Source organism: Ranitomeya variabilis, chromosome 2 (genome assembly GCF_051348905.1).
Source record: "Ranitomeya variabilis isolate aRanVar5 chromosome 2, aRanVar5.hap1, whole genome shotgun sequence".
Lineage (NCBI taxonomy): Eukaryota > Metazoa > Chordata > Amphibia > Anura > Dendrobatidae > Ranitomeya > Ranitomeya variabilis.
The window spans coordinates 643,322,211-643,344,174 of record NC_135233.1 but is presented as its reverse complement, the minus strand read 5'-3'; the positions used below and the strand labels follow the sequence as shown (position 1 = coordinate 643,344,174).

Sequence of the window (21,964 nt, the reverse complement as noted above, 5' to 3'; positions counted from 1 at the left end):
CAGTGCATAACACAGGCCCCGCAGTGCATAACACAGGCCCCGCAGTGCATAACACAGGCCCCGCAGTGCATAACACAGGCCCCGCAGTGCATAACACAGGCCCCGCAGTGCATAACACAGGCCCCGCAGTGCATAACACAGGCCCCGCAGTGCATAACACAGGCCCCGCAGTGCATAACACAGGCCCCGCAGTGCATAACACAGGCCCCGCAGTGCATAACACAGGCCCCGCAGTGCATAACACAGGCCCCGCAGTGCATAACACAGGCCCCGCAGTGCATAACACAGGCCCCGCAGTGCATAACACAGGCCCCGCAGTGCATAACACAGGCCCCGCAGTGCATAACACAGGCCCCGCAGTGCATAACACAGGCCACGCAGTGTATAACACAGGCCACGCAGTGTATAACACAGGCCACGTAGTATATTGCACAGGCCACGCAGTATATTGCACAGCCCACGCAGTATATTGCACAGCCCACGCAGTATATTGCACAGCCCACGTAGTATATTGCACAGCCCACGTAGTATATTGCACAGCCCACGTAGTATATTGCACAGCCCACGTAGTATATTGCACAGCCCACGTAGTATATTGCACAGCCCACGTAGTATATTGCACAGCCCACGTAGTATATTGCACAGCCCACGTAGTATATTGCACAACCCACGTAGTATATTGCACAGCCCACGTAGTATATTGCACAGCCCACGCAGTATATTGCACAGCCCACGCAGTATTTTGCACAGCCCACGCAGTATTTTGCACAGCCCACGCAGTATTTTGCACAGCCCACGCAGTATTTTGCACAGCCCACGCAGTATTTTGCACAGCCCACGTAGTATACAGCAATGTGGGCATTATATCCCTGTTAAAAAAAAGAATTAAAATAAAAAATAGTTATATACTCACCTTTCGTTGGCCCCAGGATCCAAGCGAAGCGTTTACCGATGCTCCTCGCGCGCTCCAGTCCCAAGAGTGCATTGCGGTCTCGCGAGATGATGACGTAGCGGTCTCGCGAGACCGTACGTCATCATCTCGCGAGATCGCAATGCATGGAGCGGTCATCGGAGCGTCGCGAGGAGCGGGAAAGGCCTGTTCTGGATCCGAGGGGCCGACGGACGGTGAGTATACAACTATTCTTTTATGTTTTTTATTATTTTTAACAGATCTTTTTACTATTGATGCTGCATAGGCAGCATCAATAGTAAAAAGCTGGTCACACAGGGTTAATAGCAGCGTTAACGGAGTGCGTTACACCGCGGTCCGCTAACGCTGCCATTAACCCTGTGTGAGCGGGGAGTATGGAGCGGGCACTGACTGCGGGGAGTAAGGAGCGGCCACTTTGCCGCCGGACTGTGCCCGTCGCTGATTGCTCGTGGCTGTTTTGCCGTGACCAATCAGCGACTTGGGATTTCCGTGACAGACAGACAGACGTGACCCTTAGACTAATATATATATATATATATACACTCACCGGCCACTTTATTAGGTACACCTGTCCAACTTCTTGTTAACACTTAATTTCTAATCAGCCAATCACATGGCGGCAACTCACTGCATTTAGGCATGTAGACATGGTCAAGACAATCTCCTGCAGTTCAAACCGAGCATCAGTATGGGGAAGAAAGGTGATTTGAGTGCCTTTGAACGTGGCATGGTTGTTGGTGCCAGTAGGGCTGGTCTGAGTATTTCAGAAACTGCTGATCTACTGGGATTTTCACGCACAACCATCTCTAGGGTTTACAGAGAATGGTCCGAAAAAGAAAAAGAATCCAGTGAGCGGCAGTTCTGTGGGCGGAAATGCCTTGTTGATGCCAGAGGTCAGAGGAGAATGGGCAGACTGGTTCGAGCTGATAGAAAGGCAACAGTGACTCAAATCGCCACCCGTTACAACCAAGGTAGGCCTAAGAGCATCTCTGAACGCACAGTGCGTCGAACTTTGAGGCAGATGGGCTACAGCAGCAGAAGACCACACCGGGTACCACTCCTTTCAGCTAAGAACAGGAAACTGAGGCTACAATTTGTACAAGCTCATCGAAATTGGACAGTAGAAGATTGGAAAAACGTTGCTTGGTCTGATGAGTCTCGATTTCTGCTGCGACATTCGGATGGTAGGGTCAGAATTTGGCGTAAACAACATGAAAGCATGGATCCATCCTGCCTTGTATGGAGCATCTTTGGGATGTGCAGCCGACAAATCTGCGGCAACTGTGTGATGCCATCATGTCAATATGGACCAAAATCTCTGAGGAATGCTTCCAGCACCTTGTTGAATCTATGCCACGAAGAATTGAGGCAGTTCTGAAGGCAAAAGGGGGTCCAACCCGTTACTAGCATGGTGTACCTAATAAAGTGGCTGGTGAGTGTATATATATAACAACGTTTTGTTTCTCCAGCGATCAGTGCAATGGTAGAGTAAACTATACCTTTTATTTATCCATTAAAAAGTTCCAGATTTCTTCAGTTACAATATTGCATACATTCAATCCCTTGTGGACGACATGTTTCGACACCACGTGTCTTCCCTCCAGGTCCAAATAGTGGAATCGCGATCCACCCGCCACTATTAACTAGATAAATGCCGCTGTCAAACGCTGACAGCGGCATTTAACCAGCGCTTCCGGCCATCGGGCCGGAAATGAGCGTATCGCCGACCCCCGTCACATGATCGGGGGTCAGCGATGCGTCGGCATAGCAACCAGAGGTCGATCGAGTTGTGCCAGCTTCTAGCCTCCAATGGAGGCTATTGATGCATGGCAAAAAAAAAAAGTTTTAAAAAAATATGAAAAAAAATAAAATATTAAAAAGTTTAAATCACCCCCATTTCGTCCCATTCAAAATAAAATAAAAAATCAAACCTACACATATTTTGTATCAATCAATAAAAAAAAGAATTAACCTGATCGCTAAACGGCGTAGCGAGAAAAAAAACTCGAAACGCCAGAATTACGTTTTTGGTCGCCGCGATGTTACATTAAAATGCAGTAAGGGGTGATCAAAAGAACGTTTCTGCACCAAAATGGCATAACTAAAAACGTCAGCTCGGCACGCAAAAAATAAGCCCTCACCTGACCCCAGATCATGAAAAATGGAGACGCTACGGGTATTGGAAATTGCACATTTTTTTTTTTTTTTTTTTAACCAGTGTTTGGAATTTTTTTTTACCACTTAGATAAAACGAAACCTAGACATGTTTGGTGTCTATGAACCCGTAATGACCTGGAGAATGAAAATGGCTGGTCCGTTTTACCATTTAGTGAACCTAGCAAAAAAGCCAAACTAAAAACAAGTGTGGGACTGCAATTTCACCGCACTTGGAATTTTTTTCCCGTTTTCTAGTACACGACATGATAAAGCCAATTATGTCGTTCAAAAGTGCAACTTATCCAGCAAAAAACAAGCCCTCACATGGCCATATTGACGGAAAAATAAAAAAAGTTATGGCTCTGGGAAGGAGTGGAGTGAAAAACGAGAACGCAAAAACGGAAAAGGGCAAGGTCTTGAAGGGGTTAAAAAAAGAGATTTTTGTATACTCACCGTAAAATCTTTTTCTCCGAGACACTCATTGGGGGACACAGGACCATGGGTGTTATGCTGCTGCCACTAGGAGGACACTAAGTAGACAGAAAGATTAACTCCTCCTCTGCAGTATACACCCCTTCACTGGATACAATTTCAACCAGTTCGGTAGTAAAGCAGTAGGAGCATGAACAAAGACAAACTATGTCAAAACTAAGAAGTAACAACAAGCCAAAAGAAACAGGCTAACAGGGTGGGTGCTGTGTCCCCCAATGAGTGTCTCGGAGAAAAAGATTTTACGGTGAGTATACAAAAATCTCTTTTTCTCCTACGCCTCATTGGGGGACACAGGACCATGGGACGTACAAAAGCAATCCCTGGGTGGGGAGCAATATGCTAATACCCCATGTACCACTGGCCTACGGCTTAAGGAACTGCCGCTTGCAGAACGCGCCTGCCAAGGGCGGCGTCTGCAGAAGAGATAGAATGAATGTGGTAATGCTTGGTAAGTGTGCAAACTGGACCACGTCGCAGCTTTGCAGACCTGCTGTGCTGACGCCTGGTGCCGAATGGCCCACGAGGCGCCCACCGACCGAGTAGAATGGGCCTTGATCCCCTCTGGGATAGGAACACCTTTGACACGATAGGATTCTTGAATGGCTGATCGAATCCATTTAGCCAGAGTGGCCTTTGAAGCGGGGGAACCCCTCCTGGGCCCCTCTGGAAGTACGAACAGGACGTCCGACGTGCGGAAGGGAGCCGTCCTCGAGACGTACCGACGAAGGGCCCTCACCACATCAAGAGTGTGGAGAGCCCTTTCGATACGATGGGATGGTGCCGGGCAGAACGAAGGCAGAACAATCTCCTCATTGAGGTGGAAAGAAGAGACAACCTTGGGCAAAAAGGTGGGAGAGGTCCTCAATACCGCCTTGTCCGGATGAAAAATTAGAAAAGGAGGGCGGCAAGAGAGTGCAGCCAACTCCGAAACCCTTCTGATGGACGTAATGGCTACAAGGAAAACTACCTTCCAGGAAAGGAAGGTCAAGGAAACGTCCTGTAGCGGTTCGAAGGGAGTCTCCTGAAGAGCTCCGAGAACCAAATTAAGATCCCACGGATCCAAGGGCGATTTGTAGGGAGGCGCCACACGGGAAACTCCCTGGAAAAAAGTTTTTACCGGCAACCGATTGGCAATCTTCCTCTGGAAAAAGACTGACAAAGCCGAAACCTGACCCTTTAGGGAGCTAAGGGCAAGTCCCGACTCTAGTCCAGACTGAAGAAACTCTAGTATGGAAGGAATAGAGAATACTAGAGGAGATCGTCCCTGAGCATCACACCATGAGAAAAAAATTCGCCAGGTACGGTGGTAACTGCGCATGGAAACAGGTTTCCTGGCTCTGATCATGGTGGAGGACACCTTGGGAGAGAAACCCGCTTGGCCTAGGATCCAGGACTCAACGGCCAAGCCGTCAAAGACAGGGCCCCTGAGTTCTGGTGGTAAATCGGGCCCTGTGAAAGAAGATCCACGCGATCTGGAAGACGCCAGGGGACATCGGCTACCAGCTGAACCAGTTCGGCGTACCATGCCTGACGCGGCCAGTCTGGCGCGACGAGAATCACTGGCACCCCCTCTGCCCTGATCTTTTTGATGACCCTCGGTAGCAGGGGAAGAGGAGGAAAAATGTACGGGAGGCGGAATTGGCTCCAAGGCAAGACCAGGGCATCTACTCCGAGGGCCCGTGGGTCGAGGGACCGAGCAAAGAACTGAGGAACCTTGTTGTTCATCCTGGAAGCCATGAGATCCACATCCGGGGTCCCCCAGCGATGGCAAATCTGCTGGAAGACCTCCGGGTGAAGGGACCACTCTCCGGTGGCGAGGCCCTGGCGGCTGAGGAAGTCCGCCGCCCAATTCTCCACACCTGGAATGTGGATCGCTGAGATGGGCGAATGGTTTGACTCCGCCCAGTGAAGGATGTGAGACACCTCGAGCATGGCCGTCCTGCTGCGGGTTCCGCCCTGACGGTTGATGTACGCCACGGCCGTGGCGTTGTCGGACTGGATTCTGACTGGGTGACCTGCCAGAAAGCGGTGAAACTGGAACAATGCTAGCCGGATAGCTCGAATCTCGAGGATATTGATGGCAAGGCGAGATTCTTGAATGGACCACCGCCCCTGGGCTGTGTGATGGTTGAAGACCGCTCCCCAGCCTATGAGACTGGCATCGGTGGTCACCACCAGCCACCGTACTGGGAGAAAAGACCTTCCCTGGGTAAGGGATGACTTCAGCGTCCACCACCTGAGGGTTTTCCTGACCCGTGGGGGCAGGATGAATCGGCGGTCGAGGGAGGACGGGTTGCCGTCCCAAGCCGACAGTAGCGCATGCTGCAGGGGACGGAGGTGAAACTGCGCAAATGTGACCGCTTCCATGGCAGCTACCATCTGCCCGAGAACTCGCATGCTGGTACGAATGGAGTGGGAAACTGGACGCGAAAGACTCTGAGCTCCCTGCCGCAAGGCCAAAGCCTTGTCTTGAGGGAGTATGACCAGACCGCAGGAAGTGTCTAGTATCATGCCCAGAAAAGAGATCTGTTGAGCCGGAATCGGAGAAGATTTTTCGAAGTTTATCTTCCATCCCAGGCGAGTAAGAGTATCCACCGTGAGAACGACGGACTCTTCGCACGCTGGGTAGGAAGGACCCTTTATCAGTAGGTCGTCCAGGTACGGAATTACCACCACTCCCCTGGAATGAAGAATGGCCATGGCAGCCGCCATGACCTTCGTGAAGACTCTGGGAGCGGTGGCGAGACCGAAGGGCAAGGCCACAAATTGGAAGTGTTCCCCGCGAAAAACGAAGCGAAGGAACTGCTGATGCGGAGGGAAGATTGGTATGTGCAGGTAGGCATCCTTGATGTCTATGGATGCCAGGAATTCTCCTGTTTCCATAGACGCGACCACAGAACGGAGGGACTCCATCCTGAAGTGCCGGATTTTTACGAATCTGTTTAGTAGTTTTAGGTCTAGTATCGGACGTAGTGATCCGTCCTTCTTTGGGACCACGAATAGATTCGAATAGAAACCCTTGAATCTTTGTTCTAGGGGGACCGGAATGATGACTCCGTCCCTTTGCAGTGCCCGTATTGCCTGGAGAAACGCAGTGGCTTTTGACCTTTGAGGGCAAGACTGGAAGAAGCGCGTAGGGGGGGGAAAGGAAAATTCTATTTTGTATCCGGTGGACACCAGTTCTCTGACCCACTCGTCGGAGACGACTGAGAGCCAGGCTTGGCGGAACAAGAGCAGGCGTCCGCCTACTTTGTTGGTGCCCACCGGCTGTTGCAAGGAGTCATTGGGCAGAGGATCCATGGGATGTGGATCCCTTAGACCCGGGTGGTTTAGGCCTGGGTCTCCAGTTGCGAGTAGGTCTGTAAGAGACCTGGGTGCTTCGGCCACCGCGGGAACCTCGTCCTGATGCGGAGGTAGAGGACGTAGAAGACCAGATGGCATTGGGCCGAAAAGGCCGAAATGGAGGTTGCTGCTGGTACCGAAAGGGCCGGGTAGGTTTTTTCTGGGGGAGAAATTTACTTTTCTCTCCGGTAGCATCCGAGATCATTTGGTCCAACTTCTCTCCAAATAACCGACCAGCCTGGAAAGGCAGGGCTGTTAGAGAACGTTTGGAAGCCGAATCTGCTCGCCAATCCCTGAGCCACAGGGCTCTCCGGATGGAGATTGCATTGGCGGCTGCCTGTGCAGCGCAATTGGCTGCGTCCATAGAGGCGTTGACTATGAAGTCTCCGGCCTGCGCTATCTGGTTAACCAGGATGCCGGCTTCCGGATGTAAGTCACTGGCTTGGATGGTAGAGGAAAGAGTCTCGGTCCAGGCGACCATAGCCTTCGCCACCCAGGAGGTGGCGAAGGATGGGAAGAGAGACGCTCCTGTGGCCTCGAAGGCAGAACGAGCCAGATATTCAATCTGGCGATCGGAGGGGTTCTTAACGGAGGAACCGTCCGAAAGAGACAGGATGGTCTTGGACGCGAGGTGTGACACAGCAGGATCCACTGAGGGAGACTGCAGCCAGTCCTTGATTAATTCCCGAGAAAAAGGGTATTTTGCCTCAATGGACTTTTGTCCCATGAAACGTTTATCTGGGTGATCCCTATGTTTTTGTACAATCTCCTTAAAGTGAGGGTGAGTGACAAAGACCTTTTGAACACGTTTAGTCCGTTTGAAAGACACCACGTGTTCGGGTTCCGATACGGAATCCTCAGTCACCTTAAGGGTCTGGTTGACCGCCTCGATGAGAGAGTCGAGAGACTCTTGGGAGGAGGGGGAGTCCTGAACATAGGAAATGTCGGATTCATATTCAGAGTTATCAGAGGTTGGGGAAGGGGACCGGGAAGCAGAGCTTGCAGGCACTGAAGGGCCCGCTAGCTCATGGTCAGGGGATGAAACGTGAACGCGTTTGCGAGATCCCCGAATAGAAAGTGACCGGGTACGCCCCCTGCTGGTGGACGGATCCATACCGTCATCTGAATCCGCCGCGGTCCGACCTGGAGAGGGGCCCCTGAGGGAGTCAATTGCCCTGGCTAGGGAAGCCACAGATCGTGACAGAGAAGCCGCCCACTCAGGGGGACTAGGCTCTACAGGGTCGACGGCTGCGGCATCGGCGACAGTACCAGCGGCGGCAAGAGGCGGCTGCACAGCAAGGTACAAGCCGCACACAGTGGGCTACTGTGGGCACGGGGCAGGGCCGTATTGCAAGTGGCACATACAGTGAAAAACACTGTGTGCTTTTTGTTACCCTTTTTAGTCTCCTTGGATTGAGACATAGTGCCTTTGGAACAGAGCGGGCAGTATACGCTGGGAAGGGGTTAAGCCCTCTTGAAGCAGCTTACCCACGGTCCAGACTGTGTCCCCAGGGAGAGATATGGCGGTGGAGCGCTTGAAGGCCACTGTAGAAACGTGGGCTCCGTGCAGAGATATTGGAAATATGGCCCCCGAGATTTGGAGGGCGCTTCTCGTCGCAGGCGAGAAGCGCCGGAGTAGGGGGCGGAGCTACGGACGCGGGAGGGATTTTCCACTGCGGCCTACCCCGGCTGAAGAAGCCGGGGACGAAATTTGTGGGGCCTGCCGGCGATGTGCGGCCGCGACGGAGCTTCTGAACCTCCGCCTAGCACCGCCGACCGCCGGCCGGCGGTGCCTCTCCCCAGGGACCCGGACCGCATAACTGCCGCACAACTGCCGCACACGGGGGAGCAGGGGGGAATGTACTTACAGCCGCGGTGCTCCCCGTTCTCACATGTGAACTCAATCCATGCACCCTGGATGGGGATGGAGAGTGAGGCATCCTCGATGATCAGAGGGGTTTGCGGCACATCCTCCACTCCGGCTGCCTTTCCTGAGCACAATGCTCTAATGCAGGCGGGAGGGGGGGGGGGTGTTAAATCGGGACCGTATAGGAACCGTTGCCCCGGCGCAAGCTTTCCGTGCGCCATACGTCGCAGGAGAGGGACGGGGAGGTATACTCACCGTGCTCGCCTGTTGCTGGTTCGGGGGAGAGCGGGTCCCATAAAAAAGGATCCGTCGCCCCCTTCACTCCGTTGAATAAAAAATAAAAATTTACAGAAAAATAAAAATTAAAAACTAAAATAAGAAAGTTGGGGTCTGAAAACAGACCCAAGTGCCTCCTACAGACACTAAGCAAGAACTGGTTGAAATTGTATCCAGTGAAGGGGTGTATACTGCAGAGGAGGAGTTAATCTGTCTACTTAGTGTCCTCCTAGTGGCAGCAGCATAACACCCATGGTCCTGTGTCCCCCAATGAGGCGTAGGAGAAATGTTGCTTTAGCCCCAAAGTTCTCACTTTTGCAAGAGGTAACACCAAAAAGTTGACCCCACAATTTGTTACCCACGTTTTTACGAGTGCAGCGATACCCCACATTTAGTCAAAAAATTCTGTTTGGACAAACGTCAGGACTTGGAGCAGAAGGAGCAATATTTGAATTTTGGAACACAAATTGGTTGAACTAGATTGCGGGCAACATGTCATATTTGAAAAGCCCCTAAGGTGCCCGAACAGAAGGAAGCCCTGACAACTGACCCCATTTTGGAAATTACCCCCCCCCCCCTCTCCCAAGAATTTTGAACCGAAAGGTACTACACAAAAACGTCATGACACTGAATATGTCATCATTAGTGTTGAGCGCAAGTGCTCGCTAATCGAATTTACATCAGGTACTCTGGTATGCACCGACCATCGCGGGTGCATGAGTGACATGTCAAATGCCCTATCCTGCATGTTTCGTGGCTGTTAAACTACCCCCCCAAAAATAAATAAAGCATTATGGGGATTGCCCGTGTATGGCAAGCAATCCCGCATGTTTTTTTGGCTTTCAAACAGCCACAAAACATGTGAGGCGGAGACTCAAGCATGTCACTCGAGCACTCGCGATACTCGGTGCATACCCAAGCACCCTGAGGCAAACTCGAGAAGCGAGCACTTGCGCTCAACACTAGTTGTTATATCATCATTTTTTGTTACTTTTGAAAAAAACCAACCCTAACAACAAAAAATGAAAGAAAAGAAAATTATAAAATAAAAGAAATAAATATGATCAAAGGGAACACATAGTAAAAATACCTGCTCTTTCCGGGTGCTGGCTAGCAGATCACTGCGCATGTGCCCCCCATTTTTTTTTCAGGATGGGGAGGCAAATGGCCAGGGGACATTAGGATGTTCTAAGGAAAGGCGTAGGTATCGGGTGGGGGGTTTAGGATCAGCATTTCTTTTTCCTCTGACACGCATATAATGTCAGGAGAGAGAAATTATTTTAATAGCGAGAACACGCTTATTCATTGAATAACTCCAATCACGTTATCGGGGAGTGGAAAATCCGGCCCTTGTAATATTCTAAAGGGTCTCAGCTATCCATGACGGTAGCGGAGACCCCAGAGATTTTCGGACTCTGCGGGGCACTATAGGCTGATCCCTGCACCGTTTTAAAATGGCGATGAGGGAATAAAGCCTCATAGCGGCCGCCGTTTCTATGTGTATCGGCGGTCGTTAAGCGGTTAAAATAGCATCCTACAACTCAAATCCCAATATAAATAGATTTCGAAGAACTCAACATAGAAGTACCAACTATCAAACTCTCAATAAGCAGGGGAAAATAAATATGCATAAACACTAACAGGACATTGCCATGAAAAATATAAAACAACAATATATAAAATGCTGATATTCCATTCCCACAGTTCACCTGATTCAATCTTGTTTAATATTTTCCTAGCACATTGAACAAATGCTTCCTCCACATTTTCGCCTGTAAGCGCACTTGTCTCCAAAAACATCAACTCTAGGAAAAGAAAAAAAAAATCAATTTTAAAATCAACGTTGTTATATGGAAATTGTGCATATATTTAGAACAAGACCAAATAAGGAAACAAGCTTAGGATGTGCTTGTTTTTTTTCAATCGTTATTAAACAGACTATGAATATACACATATACTCGAGTATATACAGTATACATTTGTATATAACCACTATATATTATAAGCCGAGGCACCCAATTTTACCATAAAAAAAACTGGGAAACCGTACTGACTCGAGTATAAGCCGGGTATGCATTGTCCCCTTATCCCTATCCTGGTACGCATGGTCCCTTCATCCTCTTCCTGGTATGCATGGCCATCTCCCTCGTCCTTATCCTGGTATGCATGGCCCCCTGATCCCTATCCTTGTATGCATGGCTACTCATCCCTATCTTCTTATGCGTGCCTCGTCCTTATCCTGGTATACATGGCCTCCTCATCCCTATCCTGATATGCATGGCTCCTCGTCCCTATCCTAGTCTGTATGGTTCCTCATTCCTATCCTGGTATGCATGGCTCATCATCCCTATTCTGGTATGCATGGTCCCCTCATCCCTATCCTGGTATGCATGGCTCATTATCTCTATCCTGGTATGCATTGCCCCAAGCAGAAAAACATGAAATTAAACTATCCTACTTACCGTTTCTGTGCACACTCGCAGCGTCTTTTTCCGATGCCAGCAGCTGCGGAAGGATCACGTGTGCCCACTGCTAAAGAGAAATGAATATTCACTGCGCATTTCTCTTTATTAGAGGGCACAGTAGTCGCAGCCGTCGGTTTCCTGCTCATGTGTGCCTGCTATATAAGTGAATGTTCACTGCACTTCACGCCCATGGCGGGCATTGCATATATTTTCCCTTGAGTGGCGGGCTCACTAATCTTTACATTTTAGAATTACAACAATTCTGCAAAGTGCTGTAGAATATGTTGGCGCTATAGAAATACAATTACCGTATATACTCGAGTATAAGCAAAGACCCCTAATTTTGCCACAAAAAACTGGGAAAACTTAATGACTCGAGTATAAGCCTAAGGTGGAAAATGCAGCAGCTACCGGTAAATGTCAAAAATACAAATAGATACCAATAAAAGTAAAATTAATTGAGACATTATTAGGTTAAGTGTTTTTGAATATCCATATTGAATCAGGAGCCCCATATAATGTTCCATAAGGTTTACGATGGGCCCCATAAGATGCTCCATATTAAAATATGCCCCATATTAATGCTGCACAAATGCGGATTATGGCCCCATAAGATGCTCCATACAGACATTTGCCCCATATAAGTGTGGCACCCCTAGGGGTATTTGCCACAAAAATAGTTATTGACACCAAATACAAATATTAAAATAGCAAGACTGCACTACCATCTCCGACCAGAAGGGAGAGCTCCAGAGACTCCCCTTGATCTATTCTGGTCTGAGAAAAGGACTGGCAGTTGGGCTGAGGAGCTGAAAGTGAGAGGTCGTATAACTGAACTCCTAACAGCCCTATGACGGATTATAGGCCCGTAATACCCATAGTAGGAAAAGAGAAGTAGAGAAAAAGGACATTGTGAGAACCGGGTAGCAATAATCACTACCCATAATAGGCGCAGAGACGGATACCGGATCCGTGGCTATATTCATTATATATAATACAGCAACCGGAAGGACGTGAGGTGATATCAGCTTCACCAGGGTAAGACGCAGCAACAGACACATAGTTTAGCGGTACTCCCAGAGGGGGTAAGCCGACAAAAAGGACTCGGGTTGTCCGTCGAACCAGAGCATAGAAGAGACAGATTGGGCCGGCAGCCAGTTCACACACAGCAGCAGGGCCATACAGAAACTGCGCATAATAAGAGGTGGAAATCCTAACAGGGTCAAAGTAATTTCAGAGTTCTTATACAGACTCCGGTGACAGTGTTGGTCACAAATCCCTTTTTGTTGAAGTAAACTGGTTAAACGTTTCAGCGCCTCAGTCTTTCATTTGGACAATAGCCATCAATCCAGGATCGGGGTCATCACAGTTGAGAGGACCTGCTGCTGATCAAGTAAGTGTCTATTCTTTCATGATATCCCTTATACTGTGCATCGCCTGAGGCCACAGCACCGGGTCAAGCCACTAGTGACATCCCCCTCAAGAGACGGACCTCATTGATCTGGTGCTGGGTACCTCGGTCTCCCGGGCGTCACATAAGGGTATGTGTCCACGTTCAGGTTTGCTTCAGGCTTTGGTCAGGATTTTATGCAGGTAAAATCCTGACCAAAAATGCACCTGAGGTCACTGGCAGGTCACCTGCGGTGTTCCTGCGTGTTTTGCTCATTGTAGCAACATGCTGCGTTCTGAAAAAACGCAACGCATGTGCGTTTTTGCGGGAAAAACGCATGCGTTTTTTAATGCACAGTGGAGACGGGATTTCATTAAATCCTCTCCACTATGCTGTAACATCTGGACGCTGCGTTTTTGACGCTGCGGCTCAGTGCTGCGTCAAAAACGCAGCGTTTCCTGAACGTGGACACATACCCTAATGCTGCACAAACGTTGATTATGGCCCCATAGGATGCTCCACAAAGATATTTGCCCCATATAAAGCTGCACAAACATTGATTATGCCCCATAAGATGCTCCATGTAGACATTTGCCCCATATAAAGCTGCATAAACATTGATTATGGCCCCATAAGATGCTCCATGTAGACATTTGCCCCATATGCTGTTGCTGCGATTTAAAAAAAAAATAAAAATCACATACTCACCTCTCATCACTCAGGCCCCCGGCACTTGCTATATTCACCTGCTCCCCGCTCCACCGCGTCTTCTCCGTCCTCTGCACTGACTGTTCAGGCAGAGGGCGGCGCGCACACTAATCGCGTCATCGCGCCCTCTGACCTGGGCGTCAGTGCGGAGGATGGGGAAGACACAGCAGCGGCGGAACGGGGAGCAGGTGAAGATCGCGCACTGCATTATCCTCACCTGCTCCTGGCGCGGTCCCTGGTTCGGCAGCTTCTTCCTGTATTGAGCAGTCACAATGTACCGCTCATTACAGTAATTAATATGCGGCTCCACCCCTATGGGAGTGGAGTGTGTCCATATTCATTACTGTAATGAGCGGAACTATGTGACCGCTCACTACAGGAAGAAGCTGCAGGCGCCAGGGAACCAGGGACTGCGCCAGGGGCAGGTGAGTATGATTAACCAGCTGCTGCTCCACCTCCCCTGCTGACCCCTGGGTATGACTCGAGTATAAGCCAAGAGGGGCAATTTCAGCCTAAAAAAATGGGCTGAAATTCTCGGCTTATACTCAAGTATATACGGTATTATTACTATTAATTCAGCCACATAGGAGCATTCTGAACATGAACCGTCTTTTTAAGGTAATGCCAGAGCACCTCAATTGGATTAAGGTCACGACTTAAACTATGCCACTCCAAAGTCTGAATTTGTTTTTCTTAAGCCATTCCGAGATGGACTTGCTGGTGTGTTTTGGAGCACTGTCCTGCTGCATAACCCAAGCGCACTTCAGTTTGAGGTCACGGGCATTCTCCTTCAGGATTTTTTGGTAGACCGCAGAATTCATGGTTCCATTTACCACAGCAATTTTTCAAAATACTGAAACAGCAAAACTGCCCCATACCATCACACTATCATCGCCATATTTTACAGTTGGTATAATGTTCCTTTTCCCAGATGTAATAGGACACACACCTTCTAAATGTTCAACTTTTGTCTTGTCAGTGCACAGAGTATTCTCCCAAAAGCCTGCCAAAACTGAAACGACCCTTTATGTTCTTCTTGCTCAACAGTGGTTTTAGTCTTGGAACTCAGCCATGCAAGCCACTTTTGCCCAGTTTCTTTTTTAGGCCACATTCCCACCATCAGTATTTGGTCAGTATTTTACATCAGTAATTGTAAGCCAAAACCAGAAGTGGAACAATAAGAGGAAAATTATAATAGAAACACGTGCACCACTTCTCCATTTTTCACCCACTCCTGATTTTGGTTTACAAATACTGATGTGAAATACTGATAAAAAATACTGAACTTGGCATTATGGTGGAGTCATGAATACTGACCTTAACTGAGGCAAGTGAGGCCAGCAGTACTTCGGATGCTTTTATGGGGTCTTTTGTGACCTCTTGGATGAGTCGTCACTGAGCTCTTGGGGTAATTCTGATTGGCCGGCTAGTCCTGGAAATGTTCACCACTGTTCCATGTTTTCACCATTTGTGGATAAAGGCTCTCACTGTGGTTTGCTGGAGTCCCAAAGCTTTAGAAATGGTTTTATAACATATTTCAGACTGACAGATCTCAATTACTTTGCTTCTCATTTGTTCCAGAATTTCTTTGAACCAACGTATGAGGTCTAGCTTTTGAGGATCTTTTGATCTACTTCACTTTGTCAGGCAGGTCCTATTTAAATGATTTCTTGATTGAGAACATGTGTGTGTGGCAGTAATCAGGCCTGGGTGTGGCTAGAAAAATTAAACCCGGCATCCCAAAAAATTTTGATAAACCACAGTTAATTTGTGTTTTAAGGGGGGGGGCAGTCACTTTTTCACACAGGGCTCTGTAGGTTTGGATTTCTTTTTCCCTTAATAATAAAGACCTTCATTTAAAACATGCATTTTGTGTTTACTTGTGTATCTTTGTCTAATATTTAAGTTTGTATGGTGATCTGAAACATTTAAGTGTGACAAACATGCAAAAGAATAGGAAATCAGGAAGGGTGCAAGCAGTTTTTCACACAACTGTATATATACACAGACATATATACCTACACAGCAGAGGCGTAGCTAGGGTTTTGGTTCAGGGGGGGCGAAGCTTCTGAGTGGGCCCCTAACCATGTAATCTTGATTACAACTCGATGACACACCCTAATAGTGGAGGAGAAACTCAGCAGATGACCACGCTGTTACTGAAGATAATCTCTATATAAAGACCACTATTGATATTACCGTCATGTGGTCAGTGGTAGATCCCAGTCCTACAGAACATATGAGATCACAGCACAGTTACAGATAATGACTTACAGCTGACATTCTTTATGATGGAATCGTTCATTTTTCCCGTCTTTTCCATCTGGCCCAGACTGACAACTTATTCCAGCCACGACTCGGCTGCTGAGAATACAACAAAGACATATTTCACTTCTCATATTCCAGACCCATCACCATCTATTCCCAACCTGCACAAACTCCTCATCCTGCTGATACCCCAATACTGAGCCGCTGCTGCCATATGTGTCCCTATTACTGCCCCTGATACCCCAAATACTGAGCCGCTGCTGCTGTATGTGTCCCTATTACTGACCCTGATACCCCAATACTGAGCCGCTGCAGCCGTATGTGTCCCTATTACTGCACCTGATACCCCAATACTGAGCCGCTGCTACCATATGTGACCCTATTACTGCACCTGCTGTGCGGTTCTCTGTGCCTTCTAAATTCTAAAGCACCCCTACATAATATAGTAATGTTGTGTGCAAGTGCCCTAGAAATCAGTGTCCATATTTTGCCCCCTAGAAAGTAATATTGCCCTATATGCCCCTTTGATAGTCACAGTAACCTGAGTTCCCCTATAACAATAAGTGCCCACTTTACATTTGATTATGTCCTGAGTCTCCCCCTGTACAGCTCCCCTATACACAGTATAATGCTCCCTCATAGTATAGTACCACTCACACAGTCTACTGACCCCTTAGTAGCCTCCAAACTGTTTGATGGCTCCAACACTGTATGATGACCCCTCTGACTAATCTCTACACTGTATGATGCCCCCCTAGATAGCCTCCATATAGTATAATGCACCAGATCGTCCTCAATATACCGTATTTTCCAGCATATAAGATGACTTTTTAACCCCTGAAAATATTCTCAAAAGTCGAAGGTCGTCTTATACGCCGGGTACGGCGTGTGCAGGGAGCGATCCTGGATGGTTCCCAGGATCTGGAGGAGAGGAGACTCCTTCAGGCCCTGGGATCCATATTCATGTAAAAAAAAAACAATAAAAATAAAAAAGATGGATATACTTACCTTCCAACAGCCCCCGGCTCTCAGCGGTGCAAGCAGCAGCCTCCGTTCCCAAGGATGCATTGCGCGAAGGGGCCCCATAGCAGCCGGCGCCAGAGCAGGGAGATCGATTCTCCCTGCTCTGCCCCACAAGGCAACCGTATCGGTGCACGCAGCGCGCCGATACAGTTAGAGTAGCGTAGCTCTGGGTGGGCCCCCTCTGAGCACCGGGCCCAGGGCGCTCGCACCCTCTGCCCCCCAGTAGCTACGCTACTGCTACACAGTTAGGTCCAGAAATATTTGGTCAGTGACCAGAACTTCGTGATTTGGTCTTTGCACTCCACTATTTTTTTAATTTAAAATGAAACAATTGAGATGCAATTCAGGTTTAAAGGGAACTTGTCACCAGAAAAAAACGCTATTAACTAACTTGCCTGGTGCCTGCACATAGCCGAATGCTGCGGGGAGAAAATTAACTTTATTCTCCCCAGCAGCATTTGGTTTCCGTCACAGGGGCGGCGCGAGTTCAGTCACCACACTGAGTATACAGAGCGATAGCTGTAACTGTGCCCCCAGCCCCTCCGTATTTTCAGAGCGGTGACTGAACTCGCGTTGGCACCGCCCCCATGACAGAAACCAAATTCTGCCAGGGAGAATAAAGTTCATTTTCTCACCACACCCTTCGGCGAAGTACGGGCGCCAGGTAGGTTAGTTAAGTTATTAACCTGCAGATTAACCCCATATTTTTTAATAGCGTTTTTTATGGAGACAGGTCCCATTAATTAAAAAGGCTGAACAAAAATATCCTGTGAAACATTTAGGAATTGCAACCATTTTTCTACAAAGCCTTCTCATTTCAGGGGAAATTTGCATTTTTAACCCCCTTAATGACCACTGATATGCATTAAAATGGTGATCGTTAATGAGATTTATTCCAGAAATGGCAATCTGAAATAAGTGAATAGCGCTGCCCTATGGCCGAAATTCCCATGATTGACAGCTGACACCTGCGGTATTGGCCCAAACCGATTATGGGACTGATGGGGGCCAATTAACCCATTAAATACCATTAATCGCAACTGCGTTATCCAAGTGGCTTAAAGGGGTTAAAAGACTCCCTTTAGCAGGATCGACCACTATCACGGGTGCCGATTACCTCAGGGTTCCACGGCAACAATCTGATGACCCAGGGTATGATGGCCTTTAAGATCCTACTATAAGCCAAGTCTTATACGCTCTGAAATGCATAAGACAAGAGCTCAAATAAAAAAAATATTCATGTCTCACAGTGGAACTAAGTGAAAAAGTAAACAAAAAGTTAAACAACTATGTAAAAAAAAAAAAAAAAAAAAAAAGGCAGTCTGAAAATATGAATAAAAAGCACTCAAAAAAAGTTACTTGCCCCAAAATGGTACCAAGAAAATCTACAACTTGTCACGCAAATAATAAGCTTTCAAACAGCCTAGTTTGCCAAAAAAAATAAAAAAGTTACAGTTCTCTGAATATGGCATAGAAAAAAATCCAATTTCTTTACATTTAAAAAAAAACAAACCTGTGTGTGATAGAAGCAAAACATTAAAAAATACAAAAACAAAACATAAATCTGGCATCGCTATAATCGTGCCACCCCAAAGAAGAAAGCAGTATACCGGTAAACTGTGCAAAAATAAAAATAAGAACTATTCTTGTACTGCTATTAGCTCATTCTACCTCCCAAGAATCAGAACAAGGCTCAGGACACATTTATCCTGCGTTCCCCTCTAAGCACTTACAATTGTTGTGTAAATCCCAAAAAACGCAATTCAGACAAACCCCCCCCATTTTTTAGGCAGATTGAGACACTTGACTCCCGTTAGGTCTCGGTTACAGTGTTGTCAAGTTATTTTAGACATCTTTTTGGCACACAAGTGTGGATGGTCACAGTTCTGTGCACACCTAAAAAGATGGATACCACCGGAACAGACACCAAAAGGTGTACGTGTCTCCATCTGCCTCATTTTAGTGGGGGATCCATCTACATTGCATTTTTGTGAGATTTACATGGAATCCCAGATTTAAGTGCTCACACACAAGAATGTGATCCCAGCCTTATACGGAAAGTGATCAAAAAATGTTATGTACCCCAAAATGTTACCAACAACAACCCCAACTTATCCAGCACAAAACCAGCCCCCACTCAAGTCAGTCATCTGTCACGTGAAATATAGGGTGTTCCCACGTTACTGTTACAACAAATACTCTGGAAAAGAGACACGGCTCCTGCCTCTTCAAATCAAGAATCCAAATTACCCCCTCCTGAACCCCAGTAAGCGGTCAATGTTTGGCAATATTGTAGCGGGGAGAGCCAATTAATTTACGGATGTATGACTCCAGAAGCACAAGCTGAGCACAATATAAGGAAAGCACTACACTCTATGGAGGCACAATGTATGGCCACTAAACTGGAATACTTGCAATTCACCATAATAAAAGCATGGCCTGGATGTTATAAAATAGTCACTGCAGACTTAGATGAATTCATTGTGAAGTGCAATTTCAAAAACAGGGTCGCTTTTGAGGGCTTTCTGCTGTAATGGCACCTTAATGGCTCGGCAAAGGTCACCTGCAACCTATTCTAGTAAAATCTGTGTTCCAAAAGCCAAATAGCGCTCCTTCCTTATCTGCCTTGACGTGTGGCCTAGCATTTTCCAATTACATATGTGGCATCAACGCATTTAGGAGAAATTGCGCAATAAATTATGGGGTCCATTTTGACCTATTAACCCTTGTGTAATAGGCAAATTTGCAGCAAATAAAAATTAAATTTTTACCTCAAAGTATATTTCCATGTCACAATGTTATAAAATTGTGTAAGGCACCTTTTAAGTTCAAAATACTCAATATTTCGCTAAATGACTTCCTTATGTAGTGAAGTCTCTAACATGGGGTTACTTGGGGGAGGGTGGGGTGTTCTCTGCCGTTTTGGCACCCACAATCTATTCAAACGGAATCTGCGTTCTAAAAAGGAAAGTAGAGCTCTTTCCCATCCAATGCCTGCAGTGTGCTCAAACAGTAGTGTTCAACAACAAAGTATAAATTACATAAATTATGGGGCCCATTTTCTCCTTTTATCCCTCATGGAAATGCTACATTTGGTGCTAAAACCGCATTTTAGTGGAAAAAAAAATATTATTTGTTTTCACATCCAAATGTGAAAACAATGATGCTCATGTTCCGGTCCGGGGTGGGCTTGGAGGGGGAAGGGGTCTTTATGTGGTGCTCTGATTAGGTATTCATAATGCAGACTGCTGACAGGTCACTGATCCCTCAGCGACCCGCCCCCTAGTTTGCATAATGAATACCTGTACATACTGAAGAAAAACTTCCGCAGTCAGGTACCAGCCGTGGCACCTGCGCTGCAGCATAATCGGATGTTTAGTGTCCTATTAATCACTGTTGTTCAAGTTATTGATCAAGTAAAAAAAAAACAAAAAACAACAATTTGAAAATGGCACCCGCGGCACCTGCGTAGTAGCAGCTATTGGTGTGTATAGAGATCCGATAATTGCTTTTGAAAAAGACACCGCTGAACAGAGGCCAGACGGAGTCCAGAGTAACACTGCTGCCTCATTATAGTGAATGGATCCCTCGGGGGTTTCATCTGTGACATCACTCGGAGATTTCGATGGAAACCCCAAAGTAAGTGGTCAGCGTAGAGCGTCGGATAAATGTGATCCTAAATGTTATGTAAAATGTTCCCAATAAAAGATTCAACTCAATCCACAAAAAAACCCCACTCAGGGCCATCATCTGTTAATGGAAATATAGGGGCTTCCACGTTACTGGTAGCACAAAGGCACTGGAAAAGTGAAATGGCTCCTCGCACCCCAAAAGAAATTCAGCAAATTCTCTGCTCCCAAACCCAAATGCCCCCTCCCTTCTGAGCCCCAGTGGGCCTAAACCACATTTGGCACACACGTTTGGCATTTCTGTAGTGATGAGAGCCCACCTAATTTACGGGTGCATCTCTCCAGAAGTATGAGCTGGTCATAACGTACTGGTGACTGACTACTACGTACTGGTCACCACAAGAGGAATTTGCAATTTTCACTCAGCAACATCCACTGCTGCCTATTTCTGGAAAACACCCATGGAGTCAAAATCATCACTACACCTGTAGATAAATTCCCAAAGGGGTGGAATTTCCAAAATGGGGTCGCTTGAGGGGGGGGGATTCTGCTTTTCTAGCACTTAGGGGGCTCTTTAAATGGAATCCGCAAACTAGTCTAGGAAAATCTGCATTCCAGGAGGCAAATAGCACTTCTTCCCTCCAGAGTCTCTCCGTATGGCTACATAGTACTGTACAGCCACATATTGGGTATTTCTACATTCAGCAGAAATTGTGGGACAAATTCTGATGCCATTTTACCCATTTCCCAGTGCGAAAATGTAAAACTTGGGGCTAAAATCTTGGTGGTAAAAATGTAAATGCCCAATGGTATAAAAGTTTGTGACACACCTGTGGTGTCAATATAGTCACTGCACCCCTAAATGAATTCACTGAGAGCTCTAGTTGGTAAAATGGGGTCACTTATGAAGGGTTCTGCTTTGTTGGCACCTCAAGGGCTCTGCCAATGTAACATGGCACCCTCAAATCAGTTCGGCAAAATCTGCACTGTAATACGGAGCTACTTCCCTTCTGAGCTTTGCACTGTGCCTCAAAAGTAGTTTTCAACCACATATGGGGTATCGGTGAACTCAGGAGGAATTGCACAACAAACTTTGGGGTCCATAGTTGCTATTGCGCAGGTGCCTCCGGCGCCATCTTGCTGGAGAAGAAAAAAAATTCCCTCTTTCAAGATGGCACCATCTTTTTTTTTTTTCTCCAGCAAGATGGCGCCATTTTCTCCTTTTGCCCTTGTGAAAATACAAAATTTGTAGCTAAAAAAAAAAAAAAGATTTTTGTGTGAAAAATTAGATTTTTTTTTCACAGCTTAAAGGGACTCTGTCACCCGAATTTGGAGGGAACAATCTTCAGCCATAGGGGCGGGGTTTTCGGGTGTTTGATTCACCCTTTCCTTACCCGCTGGCTGCATGCTGGCTGC

The 21,964-nt window shown here is 47.2% G+C and overlaps 1 protein-coding gene across 2 annotated transcripts in view; it reads right to left on the bottom strand.

Annotated features, from left to right (window-relative positions):
• Positions 1 to 21,964, bottom strand: part of RAB4A (RAB4A, member RAS oncogene family) — an 89,208-nt gene that overhangs the window by 11,966 nt on the left and 55,278 nt on the right. For both annotated transcript variants that reach the window (XR_013221749.1, XM_077289124.1), the window contains exon 6: positions 10,775 to 10,870. Coding sequence is in view for 1 of the 2 variants with exons in the window: in XM_077289124.1 (XP_077145239.1) it covers positions 10,775 to 10,870 (96 nt within the window). In the remaining variant the exon portion in view is untranslated. The remainder of the gene's footprint in view (positions 1 to 10,774; positions 10,871 to 21,964) is intronic.